We start from the raw sequence: 12,619 nt of genomic DNA on the forward strand, positions 1-12,619 counted from the left end.
GTGATAAATATTTTGGCCATATTGCCCTGCCCTACCTACTTTTATTAGTATGTACCACTTTCTTCAGTGGAATGGGGATATAATGGGGAATGACAGTTTTTGATAACATCTGTGAGATTTCCCATATGGAAAAGAAATAGTAAAAAATTATATGATTTACGCATGAAAGTGGCCACTTTCTCATTACTTTCATATATTGTTTTAGTAAGTATCCAAAACATACTAGTTTCATTATATAAATTTTCAAGGGATCTTATATCTGTTTTCACTCTTGTATGCTTTTCATACAAGTTTCACACAAGACAGATACAAACTTTATAACATTTATATATATCTTTTCCATATGGGTTTAGACAACCTGGAAAGTTCTCATATGTATACCTTAAAGGTTTGCCACCCATCTAAGACGGCAGTCCTGACAGACTGGGGCATGGCAAACATAAGAGACACTGTGATGCTTCGTCAAGGGAGTAAGTTCACTGCCTAGGCTGTTGGTTCAACTGGTGGCATATATCTTTACATGGCTCCTGAATGCATAGTGATGTTTTGAGTTGGTCTTCCTTGGTCTCTTGTGTTCTGGGGGCCTCTGGATGTCTGGAGTTTTGATCTCCTCCATACCCGCTTGATACCATAAAGGACAGGGCTGTGGCTCCCCACACTCCCTAGCAGATCATTACATGGAGAAACCTTTGGAATGCAAGCATGCTGATCCACACAGGTATGCACACATGGGTATTCACAGACACGGACTAAAGCTTTCTTGGCTGCTGCCTCAAAGCACACTGTGCGCTGTCTATCTTGCGTGCTGAACAATATCGTCTATTATTTAGTAACTATTGATATCTATGACTAGCTAGTTTATTGTGATGGTGCTTTTTTTCCCCTATTATTATGTTGCTCTTTGTTGTTTGCTGTCTCCTCTGTTTGTTTTTTTGCTTTTTTTCTCCATACAGGTGACCCAGGAGTTTTTTTTGTTGTTTGTTTTTTTTTTCTCTCTTCCCCCCCTTCTCACCGTCTCTTCTCCCCTTTGGTTTTCTTTCTTTCTCTCCCCCTCTTTCTTTCATTCATTCCCCCTGTCCTATTAAAAAAAAAAAAAAAAAAAAAGATGACAAAGGATGAACTGAAGCTCCGCCATCACGTGATGTCGCATGCTGCTGTTTCTGATGTCATTTAAAAAAAAAGAAAAAAAAAAAAAAAAAAAAAAAAAAGAAAGGAGCCAGCTGAGGTGGTTCGGGCATCTGACAAGGATGCCCCCTGGGCGCCTCCTGGGTGAGGTGTTCCAGGCATGTCCCACCGGGAGGAGGCCCCGGGGCAGACCCAGGACACGCTGGAGAGATTATATATCTCGGCTGGCCTGGGAACGCCTTGGTGTTTCCCCCGGATAAGCTGGAGGAGGTGGCTGGGGAGAGGGAGGTCTGGGCCTCTTTGCTTAGGCTGCTGCCCCCGCGACCCGGCCTCGGATAAAGCGGATGAAGAGAAGAAGAAGAAGAAGAAGACCACTGCATTTATAATGCAGATGCTGCTCTATCGACAATTTTCATTCTAAAGAATTCTGCTCATGTTTACAAGCTGCTCTGTTTCCCGGTCACTTTAAATCACTTCAAAGTGAATGTAACATTCCAACTTCCCCCTTAGTGTGTTTGTTGGGCAGCTTAGATAATGTCACTTCAGAAAAGAATATAGCCCATATGGTTTTCACTGCCCTATGCATAGCCAAGAAAACAGTCCTCATGAACTGGAAAAAAAAAATCTTAATTCTAACCAATATAGAAATTATCTATTAGATTACATTAGTCTTCATACAGCCTCTGCCACCACATCAGATCAATTGCTCTGGGCTCCTTTTATCAGCTCCATCACCTAGTGGGGGTGAGGGGGTCATAGTTTGGTCCCGCCTTCACTGTTGTGATTGGTGTGGGGGTAGGGACAGGCTTGGGGCGTCCTTGGGTGGTTCCCCGGAGGCATCTTCCTTGGGGGGCTCAACCCGGGGTAGCGGTCGTGGGTTACTGACCTGGTAGCCTGGCTGCCCCGGGGTAGGTCCGGGACGGGAGTGGGGTTGTGGGGGTGCTCCGTCTCCAGGCTGGAGCCGTGGCTGGGCCTCGGGGGCTTGGGTCCTGGTTGGTGTGTTGCCAGGGTTGTGGGCGGGTGGGTGTATGGGGCCCAGCCCTGGCGCAGGGTGCCGCCAGTGCATCGAGCCACCTGGGGGGCTCTTCAACTGGTGGGGGAGATTGTCACATCTTGCAGGAGCTTTCCTCCCCTCAGGAACTCTCTGCAGGAAGGGGAGATACAGGAGAGGTGGAGGAAGATCTCAGCCTGGGTGTCTATTGTCTCGTGTAGTCTGGAAGATGAGTGGATGACAGGGTTGGTGCAGTTTTCTCTGTGGTGGTGTCGGGTGGGCTGTCCTGGGCTCTGTGGGGTCAAGCGGCGCTGCTGTCCTGGGCCCCGGTCTGGATGGGCCTGGGCCCCCTTTCCCTGGCGGGTCGCGGAGTATGGGGGTGCCTACTGGGGTCAGCGGGGGAGCTGGCCCTAGCGAGGGGTCACTTGCCCCTCCCTTCCTTCCCTCCCCATCTCCAGCTGCCTCCCTCTTCCTGCTCCACCACAATCACCCACACATGCAGGGCTGTTGGGTCTGTGTTTCCACAAACCCCGCTAATTCTAGAGACTTATTCATCATGAAGAAAACAAGACAGTCGATCGATCCATTACTTGCGCAAGGGAGGCCTCTCATCTGTGTCCAGCATGACAAAGACCCCGATGATGGCCTCCTCTCACTGCCTTTTATTGACAAACTTCAAACAATAGTTTACTAAACACCTCCCCTTGCAACCCCCTTTGGTTACAAAGACAAGGCACTGTATGTAAATGTATATGTGTGATCGTGTGTACAGCGTCTCTTTATGTCTGTCTCCACGTTGGTTGAGTGTGGTGTAAGTGCATATGAGAGCATGAGGGTGGGAATGGATGTTTGTGTCTGTGTGTGCCTGTATGTCTGTGTCTATATGTCAGGTTGGGTATCAGACGCCACCTCTCTGGGGACATCTCAGGCCCTCCAAGGTTTGGAGGGCCTATCTCCACCCACCACCACTTCCCCTGCCAGTGGCGGACTCCCTCAGACATCGGTGCATTGGTGGGTCTTTGTGTCCAGAGATGGGTGTCCAGGTACACACCGGCTCACTCCTTGGCGGCTGCTTATCGGGGCCTGGAGCCTGGGGCTCGCTCGGGCCACTTCGGAGGTGGGGTGCCCCCGGCCTCTCGGCCTGGGGCTCGGTCACTCAGGCACAGCTGGCTGCGGCGGAGCTCACGGGCGCGTCACTGCAACTCCCCCTGGCTTCTGCTCCGCGGCTGCTGAGTGAGCCCTCATCTGGGACTCTCCTTAGCTCTTACTGGGACAGTGGCGCGGCTGCCCCTCTGTGGGTCTTCCTTGGTCTCTTGTGTTCTGAGGGCCTCTGGATGTCTGGAGTTTTGATCTCCTCCATACCTGCTTCATGCCCTGGAGGACGGGACAATGCCCCCCCACACCCTCTAGCAGATCATTACATGGAGGAACCTTTTAAAAACAAGCGCGTCCATGCTCACAGGTGTACACACGGGTGATCACACACACAAACTACACCCCTTTTGGTTCCTACCTCAAAGCACACTGTGTTCTGTTGATCTTATGTGCTGCACAATAATGTTTAACATTTAGTATTTACTCTCCATACAGGTGATCCAGGTGTTTTGTTTGTCTTTCTTTTTTTTTCTTCCCCCCTTTCTCACCATCTCTTCTCCCCTGTATTTTTCCTTCTCTCCCTTTTTCTCTCCCTCTTCTTTCTTTCATTCTTTCTCCCTGTCCTATCCCCCAGTCATGTCTGTCCCGTCTTTAAAAAACGAAAATAAAATAAATACATAATTATAATAAAGTTCAATCAAATGGACCAATATGGCAAGACCATGATGATCCACTTGGTAAAGTATATCCGTTGGGCATCTTTCTTGGCCTTCAGACAACAATTCTGATGGCTAAAGATCCAAACGGGTCACAAAAAACAAAAAACAAAAGCCACTTTAAATCATTAAACTGTAAATTGTAGATTTCAAATTCTAATTTATTTTGATCCTTTAATCCTTAGTCTTAAGTGTATATTTATTTTCTTATTCCTTTTATATCTATTTGTTTGGTCATCGCATATCTCTATATACTTCACTGTATATAGCTGAGATCACAATAAAGTTTAAAGGTGGAAAACAGGAGGAGTGATACACCTCCTGCTTTAAGGCCTGCAGGTATCAGGTTGTGATGTTCCCCTTTATCTTATAGACAGGAACTATTTTTTGCATTGACACAAATAATTTGTGTGAAATCCTATTTGATGCAGAACACCTGATTGTTCTGTAAACAGTTTTAAATGGTTATCAAAATATACCTTAGCTGTGTATAGGAATTTCTTTTACTTGTGTATTAATCACATTATTTTATTGTCTAACGCCTTGATGCTACTGGATTTTAACAAGTCTCACACTCATACATTAAGACAAATGGTGGGGGTCTAGTAAGGAAGTTGGGGGAAGCAGACAGCTCCACAGGAAGAAACTTTTGTCTCTTCGAGGACTCTGGGAGGCAGCAAGGAAGTGTGAACCTGAAGGTGTGAAACAGCTGTGTACTGCCTTTTGTTCCTGAAGAAAGTATTTAACTGAGAGCCATGCTAGGCTCAGGGAAACTCTGCTGACCTGCCCTGCGGTCATGTAGGCGCTCCACAAGCTTGGTTGTCTATTCTTTGTGTGTTTTGATTAAAGAATGTTAGCTACCGCTCGTCTGCAGGCTTTATTTAATGGAAAACTTCCACAACAGCTGCATTTTTAGGTAAATAGCTAAATAGCTAGAAAATAACTAAGGTTTTTATAATCTACAATTTATATTTGAATTTCAAGTTGAAAATAAAATAAAATTCATTAAATGTGTTTGAGCTTGTTACCGTAAAAAAACAAACTTTTTTCTACGCAGAGTTTTTTTTTTGTCTGATTTTAGATCAATTGTGTTATTATACCAATGAAGTAATAACAGTAAATTCAGACATGTGAGGTTGTGCTGAAAAGAATGATACCAAACAAGGCAAAGTAAATAGTTTTTAAAGTTGAAATGTAGAGGAAACATCAAAAGCAGTCAAAAACGGCTCATTATACCCTGGACCTCAGAGGGTTAAAGTTATTTTTTAAGAAACGCAATAGTTACTTTTCCTAGTAATTAGTTACTTTTAAAATATTGTAACTCAGTTACTTTGTTAAAGAAGTAACTACTAAGTATAACTAATTACTTTTTGAAAGTAACTTGGCCAACACTGCTGATGCTGACCTCTCCCAGTTTGAGTTCTGACTCACTGTCCAATCAAAGGTCTTTGTTTCTCTCCTCACTTTCTTCCAGCAAAGTTTAAGAACGGCTCATGTTGAACCATCTTGATCACATCACTGTAAACTTGTCCAGTCATTTTCACTCCACCCTCCATTTTATTGATATTGTGCCATATTGTAAGGTGAATACAGTATTACAACAACAGAAAGAAAACTTGAAGACTAATCCAGTGTTGGCTGTGGTTGGGAGGCCTGTGCTGTCTGAGCATGATGCTGGATACTGGTTAACTTGTACGTGTCTGAAACACATGATCAGGACGCGACTGGCACAGGTGTTTGTCTAGGACAGCTTTTATTGTGGAGGTGCCTCCTGTCAGAGTGCTACAGCTTCCTGTTGAGAGTCTCCTGAGAGGAGGGTGAGGTCCGAGGCAGTGAGGAGCTCTGTAACGGGACTGTGAGGATGAAAATGAGGCTGCTGTCTGTGATCCTGCTGCACGGTAAGAATTTCCAACACACACTGAAAAAGCAGCTCCTTCAGTGTGTGTGTCTCCTTTACACAAACACACACAGATGTTTGCAGGGTTTATGTTCAGCCTCTGTCTGCTTGGACTTTGTGAAAGTTTCTAAAATACCACAGGTGTGGTGGACAGCAGGTTTGTTCCTCTGGGTTTCTTACCTGGATCAGAGTGTGTGTTAATAACTCTAAACTCTGTTAGAGAGTCTGCAAACTTTGAGCTCATCCACATGTAAATGCTCGTTTAGAGCAGTGAGCACAGAGTTTGGAAAAACTTCTTAAAGAGAGAAGGTTGTCATGAACTCTGCTTTTTTATAAAGTCTTTATGCATCAGAGCTGTGTGCCTTTATTTGGCTACATGTGCTTTGTTACCGTTTGCAGGCTTTATTGATCAGCACCTTCCTGCGACGGTGCTGGAGATCGATTTTGTGCATTTTATGTAAAAAGACTGTTTTTTTTTCGTTTTTCCAGTGGAAAGTCTGCACGTTCATGTGGACACAAGCCTGTTCATGATACAAGTCAGGGTGATGCGGGGGTGGGATTGACAGTTTCTAATGTAAAGGACACAGAAAGAGAAAGAGAAGGATGAGACCGTTACACTGCTAATCCAGACGACTCTCCACTAGTCTGTACTTGTCAAAACTGGCATCTTACACCATGAAACTGTTCTTACACTCTTGTTTTATAACCTGTTCAAAACACTGACATGAGTCCACTATCAGATAAGATCATTTGTAACCTTCACTAAAGCTGTTTCTGTGCTGTGATGAAACCTGACTGAAACTCTTCAAATAAGCCATTCCTCTGCAGATGATCTGTTAGCTGTGTGACAACTACTCTTTGATATAAAAGGAAGGTTGGATACTGGCGTATAATTGGCTAAGGCTCTAGAGCAGCGGTCCCCAACCCCCGGGCCACAGACTGATACCAGCTTCGAGAGTTGAGGCTCAGGTTTGAAATTTATGGTTTTCAGGGTTTTTATCTCTATATTTTTATCATTTTTATCAGTAACTCGGTTTCCATGGGCCTTTTCCCGTGTGTTATGACCAAATCTTCTATTTTAGGTACTGGTACTGGTTTTATTTTGTTGTATTTATCCGCAACACCTTAAAGGGTGGCCCGTAAAAACATTGTTGGACAGAAACCGCTCCGTGGCTCAAAAAAGGTTGGGGACCGCTGGTCTAGAGAGTAAAGGTTTAACTACAGCCAGCTTGAAGGCCTGTGGTGCTTAGTCGATTATTAGAGATAGGTTAATGGCTACCCTGGGTAACGAAATTCTAATAATCAAACTGGAAAAATGTGGGTTTAGGGGTGTAGTATTGGATTGGATAAAAAGCTATGTGATGGATCGACAGCAATATGTAGAAATAAACGAGTTTAAATCTAAACTGGTGGATATTGAATGTGGAGTACCTCAAGGATCAGTATTGGGTCCAAAAATATTTATTGTGTATATAAATGATATTTGTAAAATATCGAAGTTACTAAAATATTTGCAGATGATACCAATATACTTTGTTGAGGTGTGGAATTGCAAGAGGTTTTGGACGTGATCACACAGGAGTTAAACACATTAAAGAAGGGGTTAGATAAAAAGAAAATGTCATTAAATTTAAATAAAACAAAATTTATGTTATTTGGAAATTATAAGAAAACATTAACATTGAAATTTGTGTTGATAATGTATATCTAGAAAGGGTTAATACCATAACATTTCTTGGTGTGATCATTGGTCATAAGGCCTGTTGGAAATCACACATCACTTATGTGAGGGTAAAGTTAGCTCGGGGCATTGCTGTCTCGGGGAACAAAACAATTTCTGGATAGGAAAGCATTGTACATGCTATATTATGCTTTACTAATACCATATATGAGTTATTGTGTAGAGGTTTGGGGAAATACATATAAAAGTAATATTCAGACTATAATCATAATGCAGAAAAGGGCTATTAGATTAATAAATCAGGAGGGGTATAGGGCTCACACAAACGTACTCTTTATTAAGACGCAAGCTACAAAATTCCAGGATCTGGTGAAGTTTAAAACAGTGCAAATAATATATAAGGCAAGGAAAGGTTTATATCACTACTGACCTTTATTTCTTCTTTTAACTCATTCTAGAATTTAACTCCCGCTGCTGAAATAGACATCCTTTTCAAAGTTGTTCTTCCTCTTTGTATTTCTCAATTCCACTTCCCTCTAAACTCAAAAAATAAATTTTAAATAAGTATAAGAATGAAGAAAATGCAAGTAACCCAACACAGTAGTCAAAGTGATGTTTATTTTCTTTTGCAAATCAGTAAATCTAAATATATTTTTACTTGAATATGAGAAAACAATTGTGTGTGTGTGTGTGTGTTTAGATAGAATGATGAAGAAATGATTAAGATGTCAACCTAAGGGGTCAGAGTTAAATAAGTATATACTTCTGACTACTCCCTTTCAAACAACTGCATGGGATGATATTATGAAATGTTGGTGAATGTATGTGTTTGAAATAAAAATGAACTGAACTAAAATATTATCACTTCTGTAGTTGGGTAAATATCTGCTGTATCACCAATAATGATTGAAATTATAAACTAACACCCTTTTCAAATGCTATCTGCTCTACATCATCATCATGTTGGCCAAGAGGAATCTAATCTGTCACCATGCCTGTTCACTAAGAGATGAGCAGCTTTATGATGGCGCTGTCTGTGATGACAGGAGATTATGATGGTCCATTTTATGTCTAATGTCTTTTCAGATTTAATAATAATAATAATGGATTGCATTTATATGGCGCTTTTCTAGGCACCCAAGGCACTTTACAATTCCACTATTCATTCACTGGTGGTGGCTACAGTTTTAGCCACAGCTGTCCTGGTGCAGACTGACAGAAGCGAGGCTGCCATATCGCGCCATCGGCCCCTCTGGCCAACACCAGTAGGCAGCAGGTGAAGTGTCTTCCCCAAGGACTCAACGACCAGGACAGAGAGAGGGGGATCAAACCGGCAACCTTCCAGTTACAGATACGCTTCCCAACCCCTTGAGTCACGGTCGCCCCATATGTAGATTAAAGCACTGCTTGCCTTACCCATCCAGACAGAGCACACAACACTCCATGGATGGAGTGTGGAGCATAAGTCCTTCCCTTAAATCTAAGCTCTCTACATCCTCTCATGTGCTTCTTTCTTATCTTCTTATCTTTCTCCATCTCTGAGTGATGTTAGCTCTCTTTCTTTCCTCTCTTTGAAATACAGCAGCTGGACCTTTAACTGTAACACACTGTGAGACAAACTGCACACAAACAGTTTGTGTGTTTGCTGATGTTTGTTGTGCTCATAGAAACGCTGCATTTGAAATGACCTGACTTATAATAAACTGTTAATCCCTTTATGCTCGCTCCTCTTCAGCAGGGCTAGCTAGATGCTGAAGTAGTGTGACTTATTGCCCCGCCCACTTTTACCCGAGTGCACTTAATTACAGTAACGAAGTAATTTTACTTTGGTAATGCCAACCTCTGTTGAGGAATCATGTAGGATTTAAGAGAATGAAGCTCGTACACCAGGGGTGTCAAACTCCAGGCCTCGAGGGCCTGGAGTTTGATATCTCAGGTTTGATATCTGCAGGTTTTATATCTCACCCTGGGTCAACACACCTGACTCCAATGATTATTTTATTACCAGGCCTCTGGAGAACTTCAAGACATGTTGAGGATGTTTTAGCTATTTAAATCAGCTGTGTTAGATCAAGGACACATGTGAAACCTGCAGAACACAAGGCTTGGAGTTCCCCACCCCTGTAGTACACAGTCACACTTTCTCTGACCCTCAGTGACCTCTGACCTTCAGTGACCTCTGTCCTCCTGTTGCAGGTGTGTGTGTGCTGCATCTCTCTGCACTGACTGTTTCTGGAGGTGAGTAGATGGAAGTGAAAACCATCAGTGAGACTCCAACAAGAACACAAATACATTTAGTCTGTCTGTGTATCTGTCTGCCCTTCAGTCTCTCTGAGTGTAACTCCAGATCACAAGCAGTTCTTCAGTGGTGGTGCTCTAGCGATTCTGTCTTGTGATGATGATGATGAACAAAGAGTTGATGGATGGACAGTGAAGAGGACCAGAGGAGGAGTCACTGAGAGGTGTGGGGCAGCTGAAGGCCTTGTTCTTAAAAATTCTCTGTGTCAACTCAAGTTGCGTAACCCCTCTGATGGAGCTTACTTCTGTGAAAGCTCATCTGGGCAGCGTAGTGATGAAGTCAACATCATTGTTTCAGGTACAGATGTTCCAGCTGTGTCTGTATGACTCTGTGTGTTGGTGGAAGTCTGTCTCTGTATCACTCTGTTTGTGTCTCTGTTGGTCAGCTGGTTCCCTGATCCTGGACATCCCTTCATCTCCTGTGTGGACAGGAAGTAATGTGACTCTGCTCTGTGAAAGCAGAGACGGTGAACCGAGGAAGTCTTATTTCTATAAAGATGGGGACATGATTGGATCTGATCTTGAAGGAACGTTGACCCTCACTAATGTTCAGAAGTCTGATGAAGGTCTCTACTCGTGCTCCACTGAGGATCATCCACATACTCCTAAAAGCAGGCTGACAGTCAGAGGTCAGTGCAATGATCTTTCTTATTCAACCTCTTTTCCTGGACTTTAGTAGAAATGTCATAGAGATCAATGAAAGGTGGTAGGTTATATCTTACTTTATCGATACATGTTCTCTTAATGTATTCAGGTCACATAAACAGAGCAGCCAGAGAAAATTATCCCATCATTACAAAGGTTGGAATATTAAAGAAGGAACAAAGAAGTCCATCTTCACTGTGGTGGCACAAAACCTCTATTTGACTTTAAAACTCTGCTGGATTTACTAAAGAGACTCAGTGTCAGGTTGTGACTGACAGATGTGAACATTAGTTTCTTTTCAGGCCCATGTTTCTCTTTCAAGAGGAGAATATTTGAATGAATCACACAAATGTGAGTCACTAAGGTTTAACCGCAGAGAAAAGCACATCTTATAGCTGCTGTGAAAGATGCAGGGAGTCTGTTTGGAATGAGACCATCTCCTCTGCTGATCGGGCCCACCACAGTTGACACACCTGTCCATTGGTATTGTAGGCAGGCTTGCAGTCATGTGTGTGAGGACAGTACAGGAGAGGACTCAGGATAGGCAGAATCCCTCGATCCAATCGTCTGCAGTTGATCCTGATCTAACTCGTTTATTCTATAATGCTGATTTCTGTCTGCGGTCTTGGGATGAATATGAGAGAAGAAGATGGGTACGCCCAGACCATCACTGCACTCCTCTCCATCCTGTGCCTGATAAAGTCCATAAATAAAGACTTTCATGACAGACAGTCTCAGTGTATCCTCAGTGTAACCTGAAGATCCTTTCTTTAGTCTTTCAAGAATTCAGACAGCTCTGTCTTTCAGTGAGGAAGCTTCCACAGACTACTGGAACTGATGAGCTGACCAGATAATAAACTGACTGAACCATCTTTGTCATTGTTCCTGCAGATCCTCCCACAGATCCTCCTCCTACTACCCCTAAAACAACCACTCATGCTCCCAGTACTTCAAGCCCCCAAACTACCAAGAAAAAAATCCCTCCTGCTAACAGTAAATCAATAGAGGAAGATGAGGAGGTCGAGTTCGACTACACCTGGTCCCTAACCTATGGCGATTTTGTCCGTGCCTGGTTCTGGTATTAGTTCTGCTCCTTTGGAGGAAGCTAAAAGGTAAGAAGTGTGTCAGCTGAGTCACAGAGCACATACATGTGTGTGTTAGGGAAGGTCAAAGTTCACCAGCTTCGAGCTGAAATCACTGATGTTTGTCTCTGAACAGGAAAGTGAGGACGCACTCTGCCTTATGGACGACCTTCCTCCTACTGTCTCTGATTGGCTGCTGTTCTGTGACATCATTGGCCCCTCCTGAAGCTCCAGTAACCAGTATAAAAGCAGGGGGTGTGTCTTCAGAGTGTCAGCTTTGCTGTTGTATCTTTACTGTCGGCCTGGGATTTTACATGTTTGGTCTTATTATGCAGCACTTCGTGGGTTTTTTTAAATGCTTTTAAGTAAAATATTTTGGGACGTTTAAAGGTTTTCCTGCAGCTCTGCAATGACTTGTATTTTCAGACATGACAGCTGTGACTGTGTGTGTATTACACAGGTTTTGCATTGTAATAATAAACTATTAAAGTTTCTCACCACAAACACATTAATGTCTGAGTCTTTGTTCAAGACTGCTGGAGAACAGCTGGTCGCCAAGCACAGCACCATGACAGGGTGGCAGTCAGTAGAAAAAACAGAAGATGTTCCTGCTCATCAGTGGGATGATATGTGATTAAGACTGTTAAATGGATGTTAATCCAGCCACTGGCCACGCCCACACTGCCTCAGCTCACCATCATGTTTGCTGTAAAATGTTTTAAAGGTAAAATATGATTTCTTCAATTAAGAAATTTTTATCTCAACCACACAAGGTGACAGCTTAGAAATCCCCCCCCTACTCCTCAGTTATAAAGCATCTAAATGGGAGAGGCCGAGTTTCTGCGTTGTATAAATTATTTATGAAAAATTCCAAAGAATCAACACAGTCTATGTTAGAGGCTCGGAGGAATGATTTGCAAATGGATATATCTTATGACAAGTGGTATAAATCATGCTCCTTGGCCCAGAGTCACACAATTAATGTGCAATCACGACTACTTCAATATAAATGGTTAACAAGACAATATCTTACACTGTCAAAAATGTTGTCAAAAAAAATATTTCAATTCAAACCCCCAGACACCTGTA

At 43.0% G+C, this 12,619-nt stretch overlaps 1 protein-coding gene across 1 annotated transcript; it reads left to right on the forward strand.

Moving 5' to 3' along the window:
- Positions 1-5,728: 5,728 nt before the first annotated feature.
- LOC101478868 (uncharacterized) lies at positions 5,729-12,026 on the forward strand. The gene is made up of 6 exons (XM_014407473.3): positions 5,729-5,825; positions 9,702-9,743; positions 9,832-10,101; positions 10,190-10,432; positions 11,340-11,560; positions 11,667-12,026. Exons 1-5 carry the CDS (start codon positions 5,789-5,791, stop codon positions 11,531-11,533), a joined length of 786 nt encoding a protein of 261 aa, XP_014262959.2. The 5' UTR covers positions 5,729-5,788; the 3' UTR covers positions 11,534-11,560; positions 11,667-12,026.
- The last annotated feature ends 593 nt before the right edge of the window (positions 12,027-12,619 follow it).

Source organism: Maylandia zebra, unplaced genomic scaffold (genome assembly GCF_041146795.1).
Source record: "Maylandia zebra isolate NMK-2024a unplaced genomic scaffold, Mzebra_GT3a scaffold01, whole genome shotgun sequence".
Classification (NCBI taxonomy): Eukaryota; Metazoa; Chordata; class Actinopteri; order Cichliformes; family Cichlidae; genus Maylandia; species Maylandia zebra.